The following is a 23,443-nucleotide window of genomic DNA, read 5'->3' as shown; positions in this document are numbered from 1 at the left end:
ATTTTGAGGGGGCCTGGGAGGGACCTCTTTTTAAATATTTTTCCTGCGTCCACCCTTTCTACCCAGAACTGTTTGTTTTTCAGAGTAAGCCTGGGGCCATTGGGATTCTGTGGCGAGGTAGTCATGCCCTTAAGGTAGTCGTCAAACTTATTCCAGAAAGCTAGCTCCTGGTGACTTCTGGGCCAGGTATTGCTGCGGAGAGTGTTCTCATTAGCGTCAGTTTTTGTAAGTGAAGGTTATCTATTTTTATTTGGCATGATCAATTGCTTTCTAAGCCTCGGTGTCTTCTATGAAACACGGCACCGCCCTTTGCGTTTTTTGTAAGAGATAATATTGTGCGTGTGTATATAATGAAATGAGTTGCTGGTTTTGGAGCTTTTTTTGCTTGAAGTATGCTAATATTGAATTAAGCTTTAACAACCAGTTTGGAAACAATTGGAAGAGCAAGGCGCATGTCGTTTTAATTAAATCATTCGTCATGGGTCATGTTTTGTCAGTTCAAAAAAAGTGTTTTTACATTACATTTTTAAAAAGGATTTTTTATATTAAAAGTTTTTAGTTTGCAAGCTTACAATAATCCAGCCAATTGAGACATACATGTAAAAATAGGTAATTAATGTACATATACATTCATTCATTCTGTAAACAGTTATCGATTGTATAACGTGGGTTAGAAGTCGCAGGAGAACAAAGATGATGAAGTATCCCTGCTGCGAAGCAACTGTCTAATTGGGGAAATGTACTAAATAGGTAGTACATATGGAATTCATAGAAGTTAGAGGCACCATGCAGTTATGTTGACCAGTGAAGCCAGGCTTTATGTTTACAAACTCTGGTTCCACCTTTTACTATGTGACCATAAGGCAGATTCTCTCTGCTTCAGTTTCTTAAAATCCAGCTAACGGTAGTACCTGTTCAATAAGTTAAATAAATCAAAATCATTGAGAGCCTACAGTGTACCAGGTACTTGTCTAAGCACTAGGGATTTAAGTGAATAAAACCTATGTTATGGAAATTACGGTCTGATAGGAAAAAAACAGCTTGTAAGAGAGGTGAGATGGAGAAAAAAATTTAGCAGAATTATTCTTGGAGAATAATGGTGATTGGGAAGAAGGGAGTTGGGAGGTCAAGGTGGAGCAAGCAATATTTGAGGAAGTGCTTCAAGGAGTTGAAGGAGACAGCCCTGCTCTCTAGGGGGAAAAGTAGAAAAGCAAGGGCAGAGATTCTGAAGTGGGACCATGATGTGTGTCAGGAACACCAAGGATGCCACTATGACTAGAGTAGACAGCAAGGGTGAGAGTAGCAGTAAAGATGAGGTCATGTCAGGTGGTGCAAACCATTATAAAATGAGCTAATCAACTTACAAGAATTTAGAGCAGTTGCCTGGCATAATTACTTTCTCAGCAGGTGTTAGTTACATCTTAGTTCATTAGCAAATGCAGTGATAACCTTTTGGTTGGTGTTAGACTTTTCACTAATAATGACAAGTGTCTCACCTTCATACTCATTCTCAGCCAAGGGAAGAGGTCAAAGCTGCTATCTGTAAATGCCATCTTTCTTTACACTCTTCATTTTAACATAAGTAATTATCCATCTTTCTTTACAATCTTTCATTTTAACATAAGTAATGATACAAATTTTGCATTCTCATCTGTAAGATACTCATTTTAATATGTCTTTCTTAAAAAATCGTTTTCAAAAATTGATGTTGGAAGTATAGTAGGATGTACCATGATGGTAACTGTGAGAAGCCCTAACACATTTAGGCAGAGATACTTGCACATACTAATATGAGAAACCGTCTTATTTTAGGCACCAAAAAATGGGGAGGAGGAGGAAGTGGTGATTATGATGGTGATGAAGCTCGGTCCAGATGACTGAAGACCTTATTCTTGATACTGAATTCAGTGGTGATCTTTGGCTTTTAACTGAGGCCTGATCTATTTAGGTTTGTGTTTTAGGTTGATTACTCTGGCAACTGGGCAGCCTGTGATTTTTGATAAAGATAAGGTAGGAGTAAGGAGAATATTTAATTTGCTGAGTCTTTGCAAAGGATTACCAGGGGTAATTGAAGTGGAGATAACAGAGAGGTGAAAAATTGGAGAAATAAGTAGGTGAAATAGGCAGGATTTAATGACTTATTTCAGATGTGAAGAGAAGCATGAAACTAGAAGGGACTCCAAGTTTCTAGTTGGGGTGACTAAGAAGATACAGATACTGCTGAGATAGTTAATACTATTCAGGTTGTATTTCATGTTCAGTGAAATTTTATGTAATTTATCTTCTAGTCTTGTATTAAGTTTGTTCCAGGGCATTGTATAATTTTTGTTAATGTGAGCGGGTTCTCTTTTTCTCCTTTAAAATTTGGTATTGCTACTGTAAAAAAAAAAAAAAAAAGATGCTGATTTTGATACATCTTTTATCCAGACCCTGACTAAAATCTCTTATTAGTTTTTATAGAATTTTGCTTACTCTCTTAGACTTTCTCACTATATATCATCTATAAATAATAATTTCATCATGTCCAGTATATGTTGTCTTTATTAGTGCAAAAACAAATTGGAATAATCATGGTGATACTGAACATCTTTGTCTTATGATTTAATTGAATGGGAATGACCAGTATTTTAACACTTAGTATAATTTGTGCTATTGGCTTGTAGTAGTCTTTCAAATGTTTAGATTGCCCTTTATACCTGTTGTACTTAAAGACTTGCCAAAGCGTCTACTTAAAAACATTATCAAATACCTGTGTTTATAGATCACATTTTCCACTTTGACATGATAATGCAATGTATTGTGTTGCTTTTTTGTTCTTGGGATGATAATAGCTAACACTTATTGAGCATTTGTTAGAAGCCAGGCACTATTCTAAGAATTTTATACTTACTAATTAATCTTCATAACAACTTCATACTTTAGGTACTATTATCTCCATTTTACAGGTGAAAAAAACTAAGGAGAGGTGAAATAATTTGCCCAAGGTCATACAGATTATAGTAACAAAACTTGTATTTGCTATGATGCAAATATTCAGGATTTTGTATTTAAAATTTTTTTCATTAATTTTTTCTTTTCTCTTGGAATTTGTGAACTTTTGAAAAATGAATTGGATGTTTTCTAATCTTTTTTTCTGTGCTACAGAATGAGAATCACATAGGAATCAGGTGGTCCTTGTAGATTGTATACAACTGGCCTATAAAATCAAGTAGCTGATTTAGTGGTAGATCTTTTGAAAATATTTGAATTGGTAATATGGTTATAGATCTGATCATTTTTTCCACCTTTCCTTAGGTTTGGAAATAAAAATATTCTAATATAGCAACTATTTCTTTAGATTTAAAGAATTAAAAGAAATTTTTTTAATGTTTATTTATTTTGAGAGAGAAAGTGCACGTGCGAGCAGGGGAGGGGCAGAAAGAGTGGGAGGCACAGAATTTGAGGCAGGCTCCAGGCTCTGAACTGTCAGCACAGAGCGCCATGCAGGGCTCGAACTCACAAACGGTGAGATCATGACCTGAGCCAAAGTTGGACTCTTAACCGACTGAGCCACCCAGGTGCCCTAGATTTAAAGAAATTTTGATATGAAGTTGCATCAGTATTCTAGTAATTTTCTTAATCTCTTCATTGCAGTTTTAAATTTCCTTTTTCATTTAAATGTTACCTATATTTTTCCTTACGGAAAGTTCCTTACTGGAACTTTCTAGGGGTTTATCTACTTCATTCAGCTTTTCAAGAACCAACTTTACTCTTTTCCTTTTTTGTCAGAATCACTAATTTTACATTTAGGTTTATTAATTCCATCCATGTACATATTTTCCCTTATTTTTTTTTTTTTAAGGTTTAAGGCCTAGCAGATTTACATATATATTTTTTATAAAGGACATTTATGCCCACAGATTTTTAAAAGAATAGTAGCTAAAGTGAGCATCTGCATTTCACTTTTATTTTTTTGTAAATATTTGTTTGTTTATTTATATTGAGACAGAGAAAGATAGAGGGAGAGGTATCTAGAATCCCAGGCAGGCTCCACACTCAGTGAGGAGCCTGATGTGGGGCTTGGATCTCACAACCATGAGATCATAATCTGAGCTAAAATCAAGAGTCAGACACTTAACCCACTGAGCCACCTAGGTGCTCCTGTATTTTACTTAAAAAAAGAAAAAAATCCAGTTAAATTAGTTTAACCAACCAGGTAAAAAATTTTTTAAATATGAATATTCCTTCATTCTCAAAGAGCTTAGATTCTGTTACACAAATCAGAGTAAGTGTTATTAAGAGAAATGGAGAGTACTATAGGAACACATTTTTTTAGGGCAAAATATTAATATCTTCAAGGTTTGGCTTAAAATCCCTTTTCTCCATAGATTTTTTTTTATTGACATCCTTTGTATTTGCACAGACATTTTCCCTAATTTATAGTTCCAGAAACATATTAAAGGGAGTTAAAAAAAATTGCTTAGGATCTTAGAACTCAGTATTAGGGCTGTCTAGCTCCTTTATTTCTTTTAGAAAAACTTAGCATACCTTTAATTAAGAGTAAAATAGATTTTTTTAGAGAGAGAGTGCTAGCTGGGAAGAGGGGCAGAGGGAGGGAGAGATAGAGGATCTCAAGCAGGCTCCATGCTCAGCACAGATCCCATGACCCTGGGATCATGACTGGAGCCGAAACCAAGAGTTGGAACACTCAACTGACTGAACAATCCAGGCACCCCATAAAGTGGAATTTTTAAAAACGTTTATTTTTTTGTGAGAGCGAGAGAGAGCATGCACAAGCAGGGGAGTAGTAGAGAGGGAGAGAGAGATTCTTAAGCAGGATCCATGCCCAGCATAGAGCCTTATGGAGGGCTTGATTTCACGACTGTAAGATCATGACCTGAGCTGAGATCAAGAGTTGGATGCTTAACTGAGCCACCTAGGCCCTCCTGAAAATTTTTAATGTCTCATGACCAGAGCTTAAGTCCTGTTATATAAATCAAACTGAATGAAGATACGAATTTGTGACAGAAGTGCAGAGTTTATAGAATACTGAATGTTGTAGTATGAGAATTATACCAACAGTGTGAACACAGAGCTAATTGTTCATTCACCCACCATACATTTAATGAGTGCTTGAGTGGTAAGTACATTTCCAGGTACTGGGGTTATGGCAGTGAATCAGATAAAAAATTTCTATCCAGGTGGAGCTTTTATTTTAACGGGAGACATAGACAACAAATAAGAACTATAAATAAAATATACGAATGTAGTAAGTGCTATGGAGGAAAATAAAGGGAAGAGGGAAAGGAAGTATCAGTCAAGATGGAGTGTTGGAATTTTAGACAGTGTGGCATATTGTTCAGTATTTGCTGCATAGCAAATCACCTCAAAACTCAGTGGTTATAAATCATGAGCATTTATTTCTTGCTCACCATTCTTTGAGTTGACTGCAGTTAGTCTGATCTAGACCTGGCTTGGCTGAGTGGCTCTGCTTCAGCCATTTTGTGGGGAGAAGGCAGTATCTAGAGCTCAGTTTCAGTTATGTTTCGATATCTACTAGACATCCAGGAGATACTGAATGGGCTGTCGAATATATTATTTGTAGTTAAGGGAGAGGTCAAGGCTAAAGGTAAAAATTTAAAGCCTTGAACCTAAATGATAAAAGGTGAGTGTGGATAGAAAAACTAAACCACAGGGTACTTAAATATTTAGAGGAAACAACAAAGAACACTGAGTAGTTGCCAGAAGACAGAGGCCCTGTCTTGATTCCATGGTTATCTGCAGGGATAGTTTTACAGTAGTATATGGGCTACTTTTGACCTGTAAAGAAGGGCTCAGGTTGGCAGAGAAGGCAGTCTTAATTTACACACAAGCTCCGTCTTCTGCCTTCTGAGGACTTGCGGTATTCAGAAGAAAGGTGGCTTCATTCTTTAAGTTAATATTGAGTGCTTGAAGTGTACCAGGTGCTGTTGTAGGCTCTGCAGATATATAGCAGAGGGATTAAAAAAAAAAAAATTCCTGACTTTGTGGAGCTTTTGTTCAGTGGAGATGTGAGGCCAGATGTAAATTAGGAGATTATTAAGTATGCATAAATAGCAGGTAGAACAAAAGTTCTATTGGCCCGGGTTCCAAAGATTCAAGGCAAAGAAATCTAGTGGTAGAAAATTGGCAGAGGTCTAGGCATGGACTCATTTGGATACCTTGTCTCTACTGTAGTTAAAACAATATTAAATATTCAAATATTCAAATATTAATATTAAATTGATTTTGCCCTTTATGCAGAGCCAGAAAACTAAGTCTGTAGAATTAATGTCAACTTTGATTTTTGAGAAATGTTACCCTCAACACAAAGGCAAAAAACCTGTTAAGCCAAAATTGCTCTCTTTTCAATTATTCTTCCTGTTTCTTTTCCCAATCAAGTGTTAAAATTCAACTTACCTCTAAATGATTTGCCAAACCGTAAAATTAACTTTTTCACTTTTCAAACAATTCCTGTTTTGTTTTGTTTTTTTTCCATGCACATTTCACAGAATTCAACTTTAAGTACATGGTTTGGGTAATTTGGGTAAATGTTTTTTACCCCAATTTCACATCTAATTTCATATCTCAGTATCAGAAGGTTGCCTTTTTTTAAACATAAATATTATCCATTGTTTCTGAACCCCAATTTTGCAGATAAAGGTAAGTGACATAATTTTATTTTAAATTAAGGTACAATAATCATTTTTAACTATAGTATTTATTGAAGACCTACTTTATACAGAGCCAAGTCCTTTGCATATCTCATTTTTAAATTTCCAGTCTTTCAGAAAGTAGATATTACTATGTTCATGAAAGATAATATTATGTTCTGTTTCTTGAATTAAAACGTGGAACCATTTTCTAAGATAGTGGCATCCAAAGTGGAATATGCACACCTTGGGATATGTGAAGCTATCAGGGTGTGGGAACAATTAGAAATTTTTACTTTATTTTGATATCATTCTTTTTTATTTTATATTATAGTAATATCTGTATATAATTCATAAATGAATTGCTTTTCATGTATTGTCAGTGTATTCTCAGACTTATTGCTTTAGATACATGGTGATCAAAAAAAATTTGGAGACTTCTCCAAAATTGTTAACCTTAACAGAGCATTTAAACACATATTAATTATTGTTCATTTTAGTAGCACGTGTAGTACTGCCATTTTTCTGAATTGTTTTCTTGAACAAATGGATTTTCTTAGTAAAAACTAATGAGAATAGTATATTATGAAATTATCAGATGTCATGATTATCTTTACAGTATCATTACTAGTCAGTAAGGTCACATAAATAGTTTTGTTTCTAAGTGTTTGTCTTTATGCATATTACTCGGTTTAGCTCAAAATTGAACACCACGCTTAAATAGTTAAATATTGCACTTAATGGGACCTAGTGGAAAGAATATGGAATTTGCAGTTAGTGAAACTTGGGCCTGAATTTCTGCTTTTATTAATTTGTTAGCAATATGAACTCTAAATCCCTCAGTTGCTTACTTTTTAAAATGAATTACAGTAATGTTTATTTCACAGTTGTGTGAGGATCAGATGTGTATTCACTGTACATAGGTACTCAGCCCAGAGCCAGACACATAGGAGCTGATGAAAATTAATCTTATTTTTGATGAAACCACAGTTAATTACACCCAGTTAATTTTATGAGAGAAAATTCTTCATAACCAAACCTTGACCTACCTTCTCAGCTAAACTCTTCTTACAAATATATGTCTTTCTGAGATAATGAGTCTTCTTACATTGGTGGAGCAGTCTGGATTTGGGTATTGTAGGCCTTGTCATTGGTGGTGAGAGAGTCAAGTGCATATTATATACTCTACTTCCTGCTTGATTATCATCTCTACATGTGTCATGTGTCAACATTCTGTCTTGTTTCCTTTTTCTCATCATTGTCTAATAACAGTAATGACAACATTGCTGAAAATATTCTGCTTTGGAAAATTTGCTTAGTGGTAACATGCTCCTTCCAAGGGTTTCTAGCTGTGTTTCTGAACAGTGTGATTTTCGCAGTGTTACCTGTAAATAAAAGGAAACTGATGGGTATTTTAATATCTGGATTTTTTTCCCCAGGTAAATCCTAACCTGTGCATATTCATTATAGGTACATTCCAAATATTAAAAACAAATTAATATATGTTCTTTAGGTTTGCTAAGTCTTGAAGTAACTGGATAGGTCTGAGGGTCTGAGGAAAATTAAAAACCTTCTCCAAACAAACAAAAAACAAACCTACTCCTGACAAGATGCTGGTTTTGACAAGGATATTTTCTATTTTGGCAGATTTATAAGGAAGGGTGCTGGGTGTACATTGCAGGGTTCTTCCTTTCTGATATAAGCTGCCAGACAGTGCTAATGATTTTTTTCAAGATGACAAGAGCTGAGGTATGACAGTGAATTCCCTGATCTTTTAGGGCAAGAATGCTCTTCAGTTTATGATAACTTTTGCAACGATTTTCCAACCATTATCCATGAGTCCTGGAGTTTGCCTTAAACAAACTATTTTTTCTTTGTGGTAAAATAATGTTTTGGCTACTTGTGTCTAGCTAGGTATGTTCATTTTGTGGCCTTGCCAGGAAGTCAGATAAAAAAATGGAAGAAATTAATGGAAAATTAGAAAACCAAATAATCAATATATTTTGTTCACTCTTAACACAGTAACAAAATAATGGTATAACCTGTGTGAGTCTAACCTGATGGTCCTAGCCATTCTTGTCTAGCTGGAGCTCACACTTGAGTAATAAAGACTTTCAGAGTGCTAGAGTCATAGAGCCTCTACTTTATTTTTTTTTTTATTTTTTTTTTTATGAAATTTATTGACAAATTGGTTTCCATACAACACCCAGTGCTCATCCCAAAAGGTGCCCTCCTCAATACCCATCACCCACCCTCCCCTCCCTCCCACCCCCCATCAACCCTCAGATAGAGCCTCTACTTTAAAAGCCACCAAGAATGGCTGTTGCTGCTTGCATAGTAAACATAATCAGATCAATAATATTTAAAATTTTGGTTATAAGGAAACTCCCATTACTGATGTCTTGCCTTATTCCTAGAAAGCATCCTCTTCATAATGTTTTAAGCCTTGAAGTAATGACTACTCATATGGAGCAAAACATCTCACATCTCTAAGGAATTTTTTGGAATTCTTTTGGGAAAATCTAGCAGAAGTGTTAACAAGCAGTGTCAGAGACCTGCTTTGCTAAGAGACCAATGAACTTCTGAAATACTTCTGTAATTCAGTGCTGATGTCGTAAACCAACTTTTTTGTTCTTGTTTTGAGAGAGCGAGCGAGTGTGAGTGGGGGAGAGGGGCAGAGAGAGAGAGAATCTCATGCAGGCTCCACTTAGTGCAGAGCCAGACATAGGGCTTTATCTCATGACCTGGGATCATGACTTGAGCCGAAAGTAGTAGTTGAACGCTCAGCCTACTGAGCCACCCAGGTGTCCTGTAAATCCAGCTTTTTAAAATAACTATCAAGATTTTACCAAGTTGCATGTTCAAGATTGTTTATTGCAGCATTGTTAGTAATAGCAAAAGAAAAAAAGGGAAGACCAGAGAGGAAGTGTTTATCAATAGTTGTCTGGTGAAATGATACATTTATACAATGGTATATCATACTGTTTAAGGAATATGACATGTGTCATATGTGCTGATGTGAAAAACCCAAGATGCCAAATGTGCAAACTAAGCTGCATTTGTGCCATGTGGGATATATTTGAAAAATGTTTTTTTTGTCCCAGCTCTTAATCTCATTATTACCTTTCCTTTCCATATGGTAGCAATTCTCCATCAAGGTAGAGAATTGGAAGAAAAAACTGATTTTGCTACAAATTTAAACAAAATTTGTTGATGATAATGAAGGGATGATAGTAACACATAGTAATTACTCTGTGCTAGGTCTTGTTCTATTACATATTTTAAACATTTAATCTTAATGACCCTGTGAAGCAAGTACCATCTGTTTTGTTTTGTTTTGTTTTTTATTTATTTTTAAATTTGCATCCAAGTTGGCATATAGTGCAACAATGATTTCAGGAGTAGATTCCTTGATGCTCCTTACCCATTTAGCCCATCCTCCCTCCCACTACCCCTCCAGTAACCCTCTGTTCTCCATATTTAAGAGTCTCTTATGTTTTGTCCCCTTCCCTGTTTTCGTATTATTTTTGCTTCACTTCCTTTATGTTCATCTGTCTTGTGTCTTAAAGTCCTCATGAGTGAAGTCATATGATACTTGTCTTTCTCTGACTAATTTCGCTTAGCATAATACCCTCTAGTTCCATCCATGTAGTTGAAAATGGCAAGATTTCATTCTTTTTGATTGCCGAGTAATACTCCATTGTGCATATATATCACATCTTTGTCCATTCATCCATCGATGGACATTTGGGCTCTTTCCATACTTTGGCTATTGTTGATAGTGCTGCTGTAAACGTTGGGGTGCACGTGTCCCTTCGAAACAGCATGCCTATATCCCTTGGATAAATGTCTAGTAGTGCAATTGCTGGGTCATAGGGTAGTCCTATTAATTTTTTGAGGAACCTAAAGTGGGTCCCATCTTTATTTTCCAGATGAGGAAACTGAAGCACAGATGTTAATTAGTTTCAAGCAAGGTTGCATAGCTAATGTGTATCAAAGCAGTTCTGTATACCCTTGCAGGAGTATTCCAGTATTTTTGTGCTCTTAACTACCAGTGCTATGCAATCTCTCAACTTTTGACATTGATATGAAATCTAAATGAGGTACTTTATGTCATTTTTCTTTCTTGTAGACAAATGATTGTAAATATTACGTAATACCAGGATAGTCTTAGTGTTCTTCCTCAGAACAATCTGTTATGTGTTTACTTAATTAACCTTTGTATTTTTTTTTTTAATGTTTGTTTATTTTTGAGAGAGAGAGTGGGAGAGGGGCAGAGAGAAAGGGAGACCAGGAATCCCAAGCAGGCTCCACACTGTCAGCACAGAGCCAGACGCAGGGCTCTATCTCGCAAACCGTTGGATCATGACCTGAGCCGAAATCAATAGTCAGATGCTTAACCAACTGAGCCACCCAGGGTCTTTTCATTTTAAATCATTTAGGTGGTTCTCAACTGGGGCATTTTGTCCCCCAGGGGACATTTGGCAGTGCTTGGAAACACTTTTGGTTTTCACAATGGACCTGAGAGGTGGGAGAGAGTTGTTTTTGGCACCTATGAGGTAGAAGCTAGCGGTGCTCCAAAACATCCTTAAAATGCAGAGTATATCTTCCCATAACAAAGCTTCATCTAGCCTAAAATGTCCATAGTGTCAAGATTGAGGAACCCAGATTTAGTGGGCACAAGAGAAGTTCTCACAACTGAATTTCTCTCTTGAAAAATAACTTATATTATTTTGTTTTCAAACTAATAGCATTGAGAAAAATGAGTTGAATTTTAATGTTTTTGCACACGATAACTCCCTTTTTCCATCTGGCATTGTGTGATCTGTAAGGGCCAGAACTGACAAGAGTAGTAAATCCATGGGACATCTATCTACCCACACACTGAAATGTGAACTTTTTGGCTAGTTAGAGCCTCTAACTTGGTCAGATGACTTACGATGAACACTCGAGTAGATTTAAAAAACAGTGTGCTTTTATAATGTTGAGGTGACAAGTGCTGTAAGATAAACATTTGAATGAATGATTAAACAATTAGAAACAAAACTGTGCCTGCTTTGTTGCGAATAAGCCACCTTTAAAAGTAGGGGGAGGTGGAATACTTTTGCGATTAAAAAAAGTTTGGTACAATTTCAGTAGATAAGAGGGAAAGAGGGAGCTGGGAGCTCAGAGGGAGCAGTAAGAAAGGCATTTTACTGTTGGATAAGGATAAAGATGGCAGGACTTTGTTTTTGACCAGTAAAACAGCCTGTGGATAAGATCATTTTGCTTGGTGGATAAAGGTGTGCTAGAAATTGACACTGACCTTTAACTTGCCCTCTCATCAATTAGCCAGCACCTGAATAGGTTCCTGTGGACAAGCAATCCCTCAGTTCCAGGAAGGGAGGTAAATTTTTAGTTTCTTGCTGACAGGGAAAGCCTGTTGAGATGAACACACCAGGGGAAACCAGATTCATCCTTTATCCCATGTTAACCCTGATTTCAAAGGTTTCCTTCAGCCTCTTCTAGAATGGTAAGAACCTCTGGATTATTTTAGAAGCAGTGTGTTTCGGGCTGGCTACTTCCTTTCTGTTGCTAGGCACTTACGCCTTCCTTCCCAGCAGAGGCTGTAAAGTGCCACCGTCACCGCGGCTGCTGCTATTGCAGTAGGGTTTGCCACACATGATCTGCTTAGCTCCTGGGGAAATGATGGGGTTGATGATATTCTCCTGGAAAACCTTTCACCACAGAGATTCATCTCAGGTTGTATTTCTAAGCAGACTAAAAAAGCCATTAGCTTTTCTTAATTCTTAATTCAGGCTCCAAATATCTTCTGATTTATTAATTAATACTATATCCTTTTCTTTTTCAAGCTGAGCACTGAATAGCTTAGCAGAGGCCTTCCATCTTCTCTACCTTGTTGCCAGAGGACTTTCTTCCCTTTTCAGCCTTGTGATCTGTGCAAACAACTGACTGAAGGAGAGCTTATCAGAGGGGGAGGTATCTGTGTCTGGGCTTTTAAATTCTGGAAATGAGGGGGACTGCTTTGTCTAGAAAAGGTGTGCTTTTGTATAATCTGTGAGATAATGCCTAACGTTTTATTGAAATAAGCAGGGAGGTTATAGAAGCTATAAAAGAAAAGCAGTTTGATCACAGTCCTAGAATTCCCAAAGCCACGTCCTTTTTTATACAGCTTTATTGAAGAGATGAAACAGATCTGATCTAGTGTGAGAGAATAACAACCTCTTCATCATTAGTGTTAGGTTAGATCTTTCATTGGTATTGAATGAAGAATGCAAATTTAAATTGACATTTGCTTACTGAGTTTTTAAAAATAAGAGTAAAACTATAAAATATCTAGGAGAACTGGATTCTGCATAGGTGAGATATACTGACAGTAAGAAATTTTTGTTAGGGATGGGCAAGCAACTAAGAGGTGTTAGAAAACTGTCTTTTAAATGAGGAAATTTATTAACCTTTTTTTTAAAGTATAGTTTACATTTAATGTTATGTTAGTTTCAGGTGTATAACATAATGATTCATTATGTCTATAGGTTATGCTATGCTCATCACAAGCGTAGCTGCCATCTGTCATGATATGTTATTATAGTATTATTCACTATATTTCTACGCTGTGCCTTTTATTCCTGTGACTTATTCCATAACTGGAAGCCTGTATCTCCTACTCCTCTTCATGCGTTTTGCCCGTGCGTCTTATCCCCTTCCCTCTGGCAACCATCAGTTCTCTGTATTTATAGGTCTGATTCTGTTTTTTGTTTATTCATTTGTTTGGATGAAATAATGACTTATTTCATTTAGCTAATACCCTCTAGATCCACCCATGTTGTCACAAACAGCAAGATCTCGTCCTTTTCAAATATTGAATAATATTTCAGTGTATGTGTTTATGTATATATATCATATCTGTATCCATTCATCTATTGGTGGACACTTGATATATATACATAAACACATACACTGAAATATTATTCAATATTTGAAAAGGACGATGTTGCTGTTTGTGACAACATGGGTGGATCTAGAGGGTATTAGCTAAATGAAATAAGTCATTATTTCATCCAAACAAATGAATAAACAAAAAACAGAATCAGACCTATAAATACAGAGAACTGATGGTTGCCAGAGGGAAGGGGATAAGACGCACGGGCAAAACGCATGAAGAGGAGTAGGAGATACAGGCTTCCAGTTATGGAATAACCATTTGAAGAACCTGCATACTGTTTTCCACAGTGGCTACACCAATTTACACTCCCACCAACAGTGTATGAGGGTTCCTTGCATCCACATCCTTGCCAACACTTCTTAGTAAACGAAGAAATCAGATGGGTGTGTGTGTGTGTGTGTGTGTGTGAGTAAATGTTTGCATTTGTGTTTTGATTAGGAAGTATCCATTGGATTGTTGAGAGAATTACCCTTACCTTTGTAACTTAGAGCTGGTGTGAGTCAAATATAGAAAATATCTACAGGCAGTATCATAATTAGGAATATTAGTTTTGCAGATGATCTCCCAGGACTTCTTTTAGTCAGGCACCAAATTGCCCCCTTCCCTATTAAGCTCACTAATGACAGGATACTCAGGCCTCAAGGCTTATGAAGGTTCAGGTCCAGCCGTTACTTCTTCTCTACATGTTTGGTTGGCTTTTTCTGGCTTCTAAGGGAGAGTCAGTATCATGTAAAATAGTGTTTCTTTGAGTAAATACAATCTGAATGAATAGGTGACTTGCAAATGATCTTGTGGAACATGTTTTCTTTATTTGGGAATTACCTATGCTGAACTGCATTTTAATAATGGGCCTTCAAAAGTTCTGCTGATCTAACTTACGGCTGTATATTACACATGCTATTAGTGGGGTTTGTTTTTTTTTATTTTAGTTCTAGTTAATATATAGTGTTCTATTAATTTCAGGTGTACAGTATAGTGATTCAGCAATTCCATACATCACCTGGTGCTCATCACAACACCTGCACTCCTTAATCCTCATCACCTACGTAACCCTACCTACCTCCCCTCTGGTAACCATCGGTTCTCTGTAATTAAGAGTCTGTTTCTTGGTTTGTCTCTCTTTTTTTCCTTTGCTCATCTATTTCTTAAATTCCACATTTGAGTGAAGTCATGTGGTATTTGCCTTTCTCTTGGCATAATACTCTCTAGCTCCATCCATGTCATTGCAGATGGTAGGATTTCATTCTCTTTTATGGATGAATAATCCCTTGTATACAAATACCACCTCTTCTTTATCCATTCATCTCTCAATGGACACTTAGGCTGCTTCCATAATTTGGCTATTGTAGGTAGTGCTGCTATAAACATCAGGGTGTAAATGTGACTAATTTTAGAAGAGTTACTCTTGGAATAATTGAATAGAGAGTTATATAAATAGATGTACAAATGAATATTCTTTTTATTTTCATTTGTGTGGTGGCAGTTTTTTTTTTCTTTCAGGTAACATCCACGACATTCATTGATATTTGAACCAGAGAGTGTACATCTCACCTTTCCTATTTTATGAAGACATAGAATCATGATTTTGGGGGAAGGTGGCTAAATGTTACCTTTAGAATAAAGAAAACAAAACAATTAGTGTTAATGAAGATTGCATTAAACAGAAACTCATGTACTCTGTGGAAAACAAATTAGCATAAACTTCTGGGGAAGCCATTTAGCAGTATGCACCAAGAGGCTTAAAATATTTGTCTTTTGACTGAGAAATTCTACTTATGAGAATTTCTTAGAATAATCATAAAGGTAAAATAGGAAACAATCTAAATGTCCATCTATAAATTAATGGTCTAGGAAACCCCAGTCAGCCAATTCTTGTGTAACCATTGAGAATACATACTAGGAGTATAATATCACATGAAAGATGCTTTTGATATAGTGCTCAGTGGTGAAAACCATAATGTAGAACATTTATCCAGTATGATTACAAGTTGGTAAAATATACGTATGCTGGAAAAAGTAAAATATTAAAAGGTAGGTAGTGACTTATCTTTGGATGGTCAAACTATGTAATTTTCATTTTCTTTTACAACTATTTCAACTATTACAACTATTTCTTTAATGATCATATATATTTTTATAGTGGGGGAAAAGAATGTAATCCTTCTACTTGACCATTAAAAATATTACTTTTTTTGCAGCTTTAAACATCAGTAGTAAAAGTCTGTAAGCATTTGAATAAGACTTTTGCAAAACACAGTCTGCAGCATGGATTCTCTACCAGAACAGTTTTTTATGAGGTAAGGGATAGGTTGACAAAAACCAACCATGTTTGCTGCATTTGAAGACACAACATTTGTCCTTTTCATATAATCTTGGGAAGCTAGTATAGATGAGACACCTTTATGCTTCAAGACAGTTTAGCAACTTTGATTAGTGGGGGATGTAGATGGGGGGAAATCTAATTTCAGGAAATTTCTCTTAAGTACTGTACTCTGGCTAAACTCTAGTTCCAGCTTTGCTACTTTCTAGGTATATAACCTCTCTGGACATCAATTTACCCATCTTAAAGTGACTGCCGTAGTGACTGTTGATGTACCTTCCTTTTCTAATATATCAGGAGCATGGTTTGATTCTGTTAATGTATATTGTTCTGTATTATTATTAATAATAAACGAATAAGATGAATGAGAGGAAGAGGGGTAGTCAGTGGTACAAACTGAGGAGTAGAGAGCTAGGAGGAGAACCAGCAGCCACAAAGAATGCAGAAGTTTCCACAGGAGGTTGGAGGGTATGATGGGCAATGTTTAATAATGCAGAAAGGCTAGGTAGAATCAAGAACTAAGACAAATCTGTTGACATAACAAGCAGGATTTCATTAGTAACCTTTAATAGAGCCATTTTAATATTGGGGAGGGAGTGAGGATTAGTTAAGCTTACATACCAAATTTGTTAGGAAAACTGGTGAATATAGCAGCCCACATCCTACACTTTGGATTAAGAAGCTCTGAAGTAGGGTTTGGACATCAGGTTGTTCAAAAGCTTCACAGGTGATTTTAATAAGCATGTGAGACTGAGAACTGTTGGCTTGAACTCCATGAAATGGAGTTAGCAAGTAGGGTATGCATTTGAGAACTTTATGTACTCTTCTACAAAAATTGAGAGGCTTCAGAATACTGGCGCACTATTTCTTATTCCTTGACAACACAAGAAAATTCCTTATGTTCCTTTTTGGAGTGGGGCTTAGAAGTGGATAAAAAGATAGTTAAGAGGTTTTTCTTTGCAATGACATTTTAAAGAGCACTGAGAACCATCTTGTGAAGTATCGTTTGTGTGTATAAATCATCTTTTGTTGAAACTGTCACTATGTGGATAATACTGTACTGTTTATCTGTCCCAGTTTCCCCTGACAAAATCTGTTGGCATAGTGAAAGATGATAAATGATTGTCTATGAAATGAATACATAAATGTGAAGTAAAATGGGATAATTTTTATAAAGTATAATGCTGAGTAAATGAATTGATATGTTTCTCACCTCAGTTTTATCTCTGCTAGTGTATAGAATTCTTATGGGCCCAATATCATGGTTCTGTATGTAGGCAAAAGCAATAAATTTTTTCAGTTCTGTATGTAACACCATATATGTTCACATTTTAAACCAATGCCAGAAGCAAAACTTGTCAAGTTACTCCTTTTTACAAAAATAGTTGGTTTTTAAATATGATATTCTCCCTCAATTTTAAAAAATTATTTTGGAAAACTGGATGACTATAATACCAGGAACCTGAAACAAAATATAAAAGGATCTACATAAGATAGATCCTTTCCAAACCTTTATTATCTTAATAAATGCATGCACATATACACACACACAACATGAGGCTTCTTAAGATCCTTTTTTCTTTATACTGAAGCAGCGCTATAAAGTTTAAATTTCCCCATTATTTTGGTCTATTGTGTGTCTATTCAAGAAAAGCTTTTTACATCAGCCTTCAGTTCTGTTTACCACCATCTAGTAAGGGACAGCATAATTTTTTTCTTTAGCTTGAGTCCCTAAAAGATGTGACAACTACCACTATTATCAGTCTTTGCTATACATTGTTTACACTTTTGAACTTTCAGACAAATTCACTTGTTAGATTCTTTACTACTGCAGTTTAATTGTGTTCTTTGTAAGGAGACCCTCTGAATACATCTTTATTTTTCATTTAAAGTAGGGATCCTCCTGTGGAGGGGCAGATTAAGGAGGACATCAAGAATAAGGTAGAAAAATCAACTGATGAACTGGTAAGAGAAGATTTAATTCTCATTGTTAATTAGTAATGATTAATTAGGTATGACAGCATAATTCTAAATCTAGTCAGTTAAAATATTTGTTAAAAATTTGGGGGTGAGTCTACTTTCCTTCCTTTATAAGTAAAAGTATGGTCATAATGAACGCTCTCTGATAATTGATATGTGTGTCTCAAAGTTATTATAAGCACCAATTCTAACCAGAAGTTAAAATTAGTGGGGCGCCTGGGTGGCGCAGTCGGTTAAGCGGCCGACTTCAGCCAGGTCACGATCTTGCGGTCCGTGAGTTCGAGCCCCGCGTCAGGCTCTGGGCTGATGGCTCGGAGCCTGGAGCCTGTTTCCGATTCTGTGTCTCCCTCTCTCTCTGCCCCTCCCCCATTCATGCTCTGTCTCTCTCTGTCCCAAAAATAAATAAAAACATTGAAAAAGGAAAAAAAAAATAAAATAAAATTAGTAGGTGATTGAATTGACTTTCCCAGAACATCCCAACAATCAATTTTAAGAATCTCTTATTTGTCTTTTAAAAGCAAAATCCAAATAAAATAAAAACTATACACATGAAGAGAAAACACACACACAGAATTTTATTTAGTAAGGCATTTCAGAGTTGTTTTGAAATTCTCTTTCCTGTTTTTATCTTTACTGTTAGAACTTCCAGTTCAAAATGAAAGAGAATAACTGAAGTATACATTAATATATGGCTTATATTGGCAATGACAATAAATTTTGTCGTAGCTTAAAAAAGACATATATATGTATACACACATATATATATATAAAAGCACACATCCACACACATACATAAATATCACATGTGCTTATATTTAACTAAGGTTGGATGAAGAGCTATTTGGTTCCTTTTAGTGCAATTTTAATCATACATAGTTATATATGATTATTGATGTGCACTGTTAACAAAGCTTATAAGATTATCAAGTAATATAGGAAGAGAAAATATAAACATAAAATAATCATATTATTCACCTGCATGAGGTTATCGCTATCAAAGCTGTTGCAGAAAAAAATACAATATATGCAGATGTACATAGGGAAATATACTTGAACCAGGGAGATTAGATCTAGAATATATTTTTCTAACTACAGAACTGGAAATACAGAAATCAAATGCAGTAGAAACTTTGACCTGAATTTGGTTTAGAGGCTAAATTAATTTTACAAAAATGATTTGAGCATCAAATATTTTGATATCTGACTTAAAAGATGGAATTTATATAATTTATAACTAACTGAAATCATATTTATAGATAAAAATACTTAATAAGCGTGAAGCTTATAGTATGCCCTATTAAAAATTTTTATTCATGCCATAATCTTGCTTATCAATTTGGTAATTAGTATAAGATGAGTTTGTGGTGTTTTTTGACTGCAGAATTGACCTTTAGTTTGAAATGTGTGCAGTACTAACAGTGGTTATTCTTTTTAAGGGTCTATCTATTGTGGAAGTTTTGTTTTTGTTTTTTTGAACTTTTTGAAAAATATCAAACCTACAGAAAAGTTGCAAGAATAATACAAAGGATACTATACCCTTCACTGAGATGTAGCAAACTGCTAACATTTTCCTTCATTTTTGGATATAATTTTCATACAATGAAGTATTATAAAATGTAAGATTTGTTGGGTATTGATGGGAATGGAGGAATCCTAATTTAAGACTCAAATCCAGAAGGGGAGAGTAGGCAGATAGGACTCTATTGTGGACTTTACTGATTCCTAGTCACTTTCCTGGGTAATTCTAGTCTGTTGGAGACCTGATGCTCAAGGAATCACCCCCACCAGGGCATTTCAGTGACTCAAGTTTTGCATGGCCTCCTTAGTAAGAAACTGTCTGTTCTGATTATCAGAGGTCAGCAACAACATATTCATATTCCCTAAGTTTAAACAGTGTATAGGAACTGAGGTATCATGTTAAGATTTGAAGGAAGGCCATCATCCAGGCACATCTCCCTTTCTGTCGCCCACTCATTCCTCACAACTAATGTTAATAAATAATCCAGCAGGACTTGACTGTATAGCTATTGATTAACCATTAATTATGGCTTCATTAATTTGTAAGAATGAGTTCCTGTAGACCGAAGATTATTATGACTTACTCAGTTCTGACTGAATTAAGAGTCATTCTATTTTACTACTTTGTTTATAAGTATGATGTTTTCTAATTCACTACTCTATAAAAAATAGTATAATTTTCACATCTTAAAATATCTACTTTCATTTATAATTTTCAAATGAATTTATGATGAATGTATTAAATTAATGTATTAAATGAATATATTAAAGCTTCCTTAGTTTTGGTCTTAAATTTCCTGTTATGTTTTAAGTTCCTTGAAAGCAGAGAGAATGTCTTATTCTTACTTGGATTTTCTATAGGTCTGTCACAGTGATCTACACATAGTATGTAAAGGCACTTTTTAAAAATATTTGGTCTTAATATTAGAGTAATATTAACATGTATAATTATGGAAAGTTTTAATTAATAATGTCTTCTAGGATAAACAGGAAAAGGACACACCTACCGATCTTGTCTCTGTTAACCTACTAGTAGAGATGAAGAAGTTATTGAATGCAATTAATACTCTACCAAAAGGTGTGGTCCCTCACATTAAGAAGTTCTTACAAGAAAATTTTTCCTTCCAAATCATGCAGGTAAGATTATAATTTGTTCTTTGAGACAGAAGTGCAACTCTTTGTATAGGACTCTCCAGGGAAAACATACTATTTTCCTTTACTCTCACACTGCTACTACCCTCACAGCACTTTTGACACTAGATGTGTGGATTTATTCCCACACCAATTCTCCTATACTAACTAGTCATCCTACAAGTCAATTCAATTCTAACACTATCTACCTAGAGTTAGTATCAGATCCCACAAGTTAAGGGCTCAGTCCCAGTCCCACAAATCTGCCCCAGTTCAGACACCAGTCACAAGTCCTAGGTTGTCTCTAATACTTCTGACCAACTGGCTATAGATTGGGGCTCCCATGACCCCTTTTGGGTCCCACAATTTGCTAGTATAGCTAGCAAACACTTAATGTTTACCAATTTATTATATAATAAAGGCTATGATAAAGGATTTAGATGAAGAGCCAAATGAAGAGATATATACGGCAAGGTCTGGAAGGGTTCCAAGTAGAGGAGCATCTACCTCTGTGGAGTTGGGATGTGCCACTGCTCCCCTGGCATGTGGATGTGTTCGCCAAGCTGGAAGTTCTTTGAACCCTATACTTCCAGGATTTTTATGGAGGCTTTATCATATCATATCATCATTGATAATTACTAATTCAGTGCCCAGCCCCTCTCCCTCTGGGAATGGGGGATAGGGCTAAAAGCTTCAAGCTTCTAATCATGGCTTGGTGTTTCTGGTGACCAGACCTATCCAGGAGCCTGCTGAGTGTCATCTCATTAGAACAAAAGATACGCCTATCACCTAGGAAATTCCAAGGGCTTTAGGAGCTCTGTGTCAGGACCCAGAGTCAAAGACCAGAAATTATCAGGAACTAGGAGCAGAAATCATGTATGTATTTCTTATTACTTCACGGTGACTCTTTTCCTCCCTCCTTTCTTTCTCACAATAGTGTAGCTAAAGTCTTGAAATCTTCATCTTACTTTTTGCGAAGGGCCTTGACTTACAGACTTTTATTAGTGAAATAAGTTAGTTGGTGCTAGCCTTTCAAGAATAATGGTGGGAATATGGGTTAGTAGCCAGTAAGCCATTGACTGTGAGGTCTAGTGTTTATTTTTATTCTACCAGTAACCCATAACATGCCATCCTGGGACAGGGAATTGCTTTCAGTTTTCCTAATTTGTAGAACGTTAACAACTTTTTCAAGAATGTAAGATGAAGAAAAATAATGTCCTAAACTTTTTTATTTATGAATAAAATAAATACTATAGAGAATATACTGTAGATTTTCATTTTGGAAATAGTTTTTTTAGATAATTTGTGAAACTTTCAGCATAAGATGGATATCAGTTTCTAAATGAATGGAGTTTTTCAAAGTTAAAGAAAATGTTCTACTCATTTCTTTGTAGCCTTTAATTGGGGCAATTCCACGGTTGCCTTTTTTGTGGAAGAATACATTATTAATTATTTCCATGAAACAAATCAATACTGTTATGATTAACAATTCAAACAAGCTCTACAAATATCCAAAGACTACATACAATTATAACCTTAACTGAGATAATTTTCCAGTATGAATTCTGGTTTGAAACTGATGGAATTATGCCACTATTTTCCTCTTATCTGTTGGAAATCACCCAGAAACAACAATCAGTAGCCTTTCTATATGCAAACAACGGCCAATTAGAAGATATAGATGAAAGAGTACTTATTTATAATAGCAATAAAAAAGGGAAAATACCTAGGAAAACACTCAAGAAATATATAAGATATAAACTAGTATTTCTCAAAATTTTTCCTATACCACCTACATGAGACTATCTGAACCCCATACTAAAGTCCTAAAGAATCAAAATCTCTGGGGGTAGGTCTGCGAATCTGCATTTTAGCAAGTATCTACACATTGATTTTTTTCACATTAAGTTTAGAAATCAATACTTTATATTAAAACTAAATAGAGATTTATAAAATTCTAATAAAAGTAAGAAAAAAAGACCAAATGAAAAGCAATACATGTAAGAAGACACAATGTGATAAAGCTGTCTGTATCTCACATAATTCGAATAAAAATGACAAAGTATGTTGTTTTTGGTTTTGTTATTACTGAAAGCTAATTCTAAAGTTCAGATGGGAAAAGGAAAAATAGCCAAGAAAATTAGAAAAGTGTAGGGGAGACAGGCAGGGAATTTGCCCACTTAGATATTGAAACTTAATGTGAAGCTCTCATAAGTACAAGATTGTATTACTTGCTCCTGATTCAGTGGACAAGTCTAGAAAATAGACGAGAAATTCCAGAAGCAGACTCAAATACATACAGAACTGTTACATATGAGAAGGTGAGTAAATTGGTAATATTGAATGGGAACTGGACAAATTAACAATCCCAGTAGATTTTAACATGACTCTCTTAATAACTGATAGAACATGGACACAAAATAGGTAGAATGATAGCAAAGTTGATCTAATTGACACACACACACACACACACACACACACACACACAAAACATGAAACACGATACCCAACAGTGGCAGAATATACATACTTTTTAAGTGCATTTACAAAAATTGACCATGTGTTAGTCACAAAGCAAGACTCATCAAAGAATCACAATATATAGAGAATATTCTCAAACTACTGTACAATTCACTTATAAATCAATACAGAAAGATTAACTAAAAAATCATCGTTCTTAAGAGTAACCCATGGGTCAGAAATCACAATGGAAATTAGGTAAATTTTTGAACTGAATAAAAAATGTATATCAAAACTTGTGTTATAAGTAAAATATGTGTTTCAAGGAATACTTATAATTTGAAATACATGTATTAGAAAATGAAGCAAGGTTGAATATCAGTCATCTAAACATAAAATTCAGGAGATTAATGGAAGAACAGTAAATTAAAAACAAAGTCA

The 23,443-nt window shown here is 35.3% G+C and overlaps 1 protein-coding gene across 1 annotated transcript in view; it reads left to right on the top strand.

Moving 5' to 3' along the window:
- The window catches only part of DZIP3 (DAZ interacting zinc finger protein 3), a 98,339-nt gene that overhangs the window by 352 nt on the left and 74,544 nt on the right, over window positions 1–23,443 (top strand). Inside the window, exons 2-5 of the mRNA XM_030329709.1 lie at window positions 84–225; window positions 15,792–15,890; window positions 17,806–17,878; window positions 20,393–20,548. Coding sequence (XP_030185569.1) covers window positions 15,859–15,890; window positions 17,806–17,878; window positions 20,393–20,548 — 261 coding nt within the window. The 5' untranslated portion in view covers window positions 84–225; window positions 15,792–15,858. The remainder of the gene's footprint in view (window positions 1–83; window positions 226–15,791; window positions 15,891–17,805; window positions 17,879–20,392; window positions 20,549–23,443) is intronic.

Source organism: Lynx canadensis, chromosome C2, assembly GCF_007474595.2.
Source record: "Lynx canadensis isolate LIC74 chromosome C2, mLynCan4.pri.v2, whole genome shotgun sequence".
NCBI lineage: Eukaryota > Metazoa > Chordata > Mammalia > Carnivora > Felidae > Lynx > Lynx canadensis.
The sequence above is the reverse complement of the archived record's forward strand: the minus strand, read 5'-3'. Positions and strand labels throughout refer to the sequence as shown.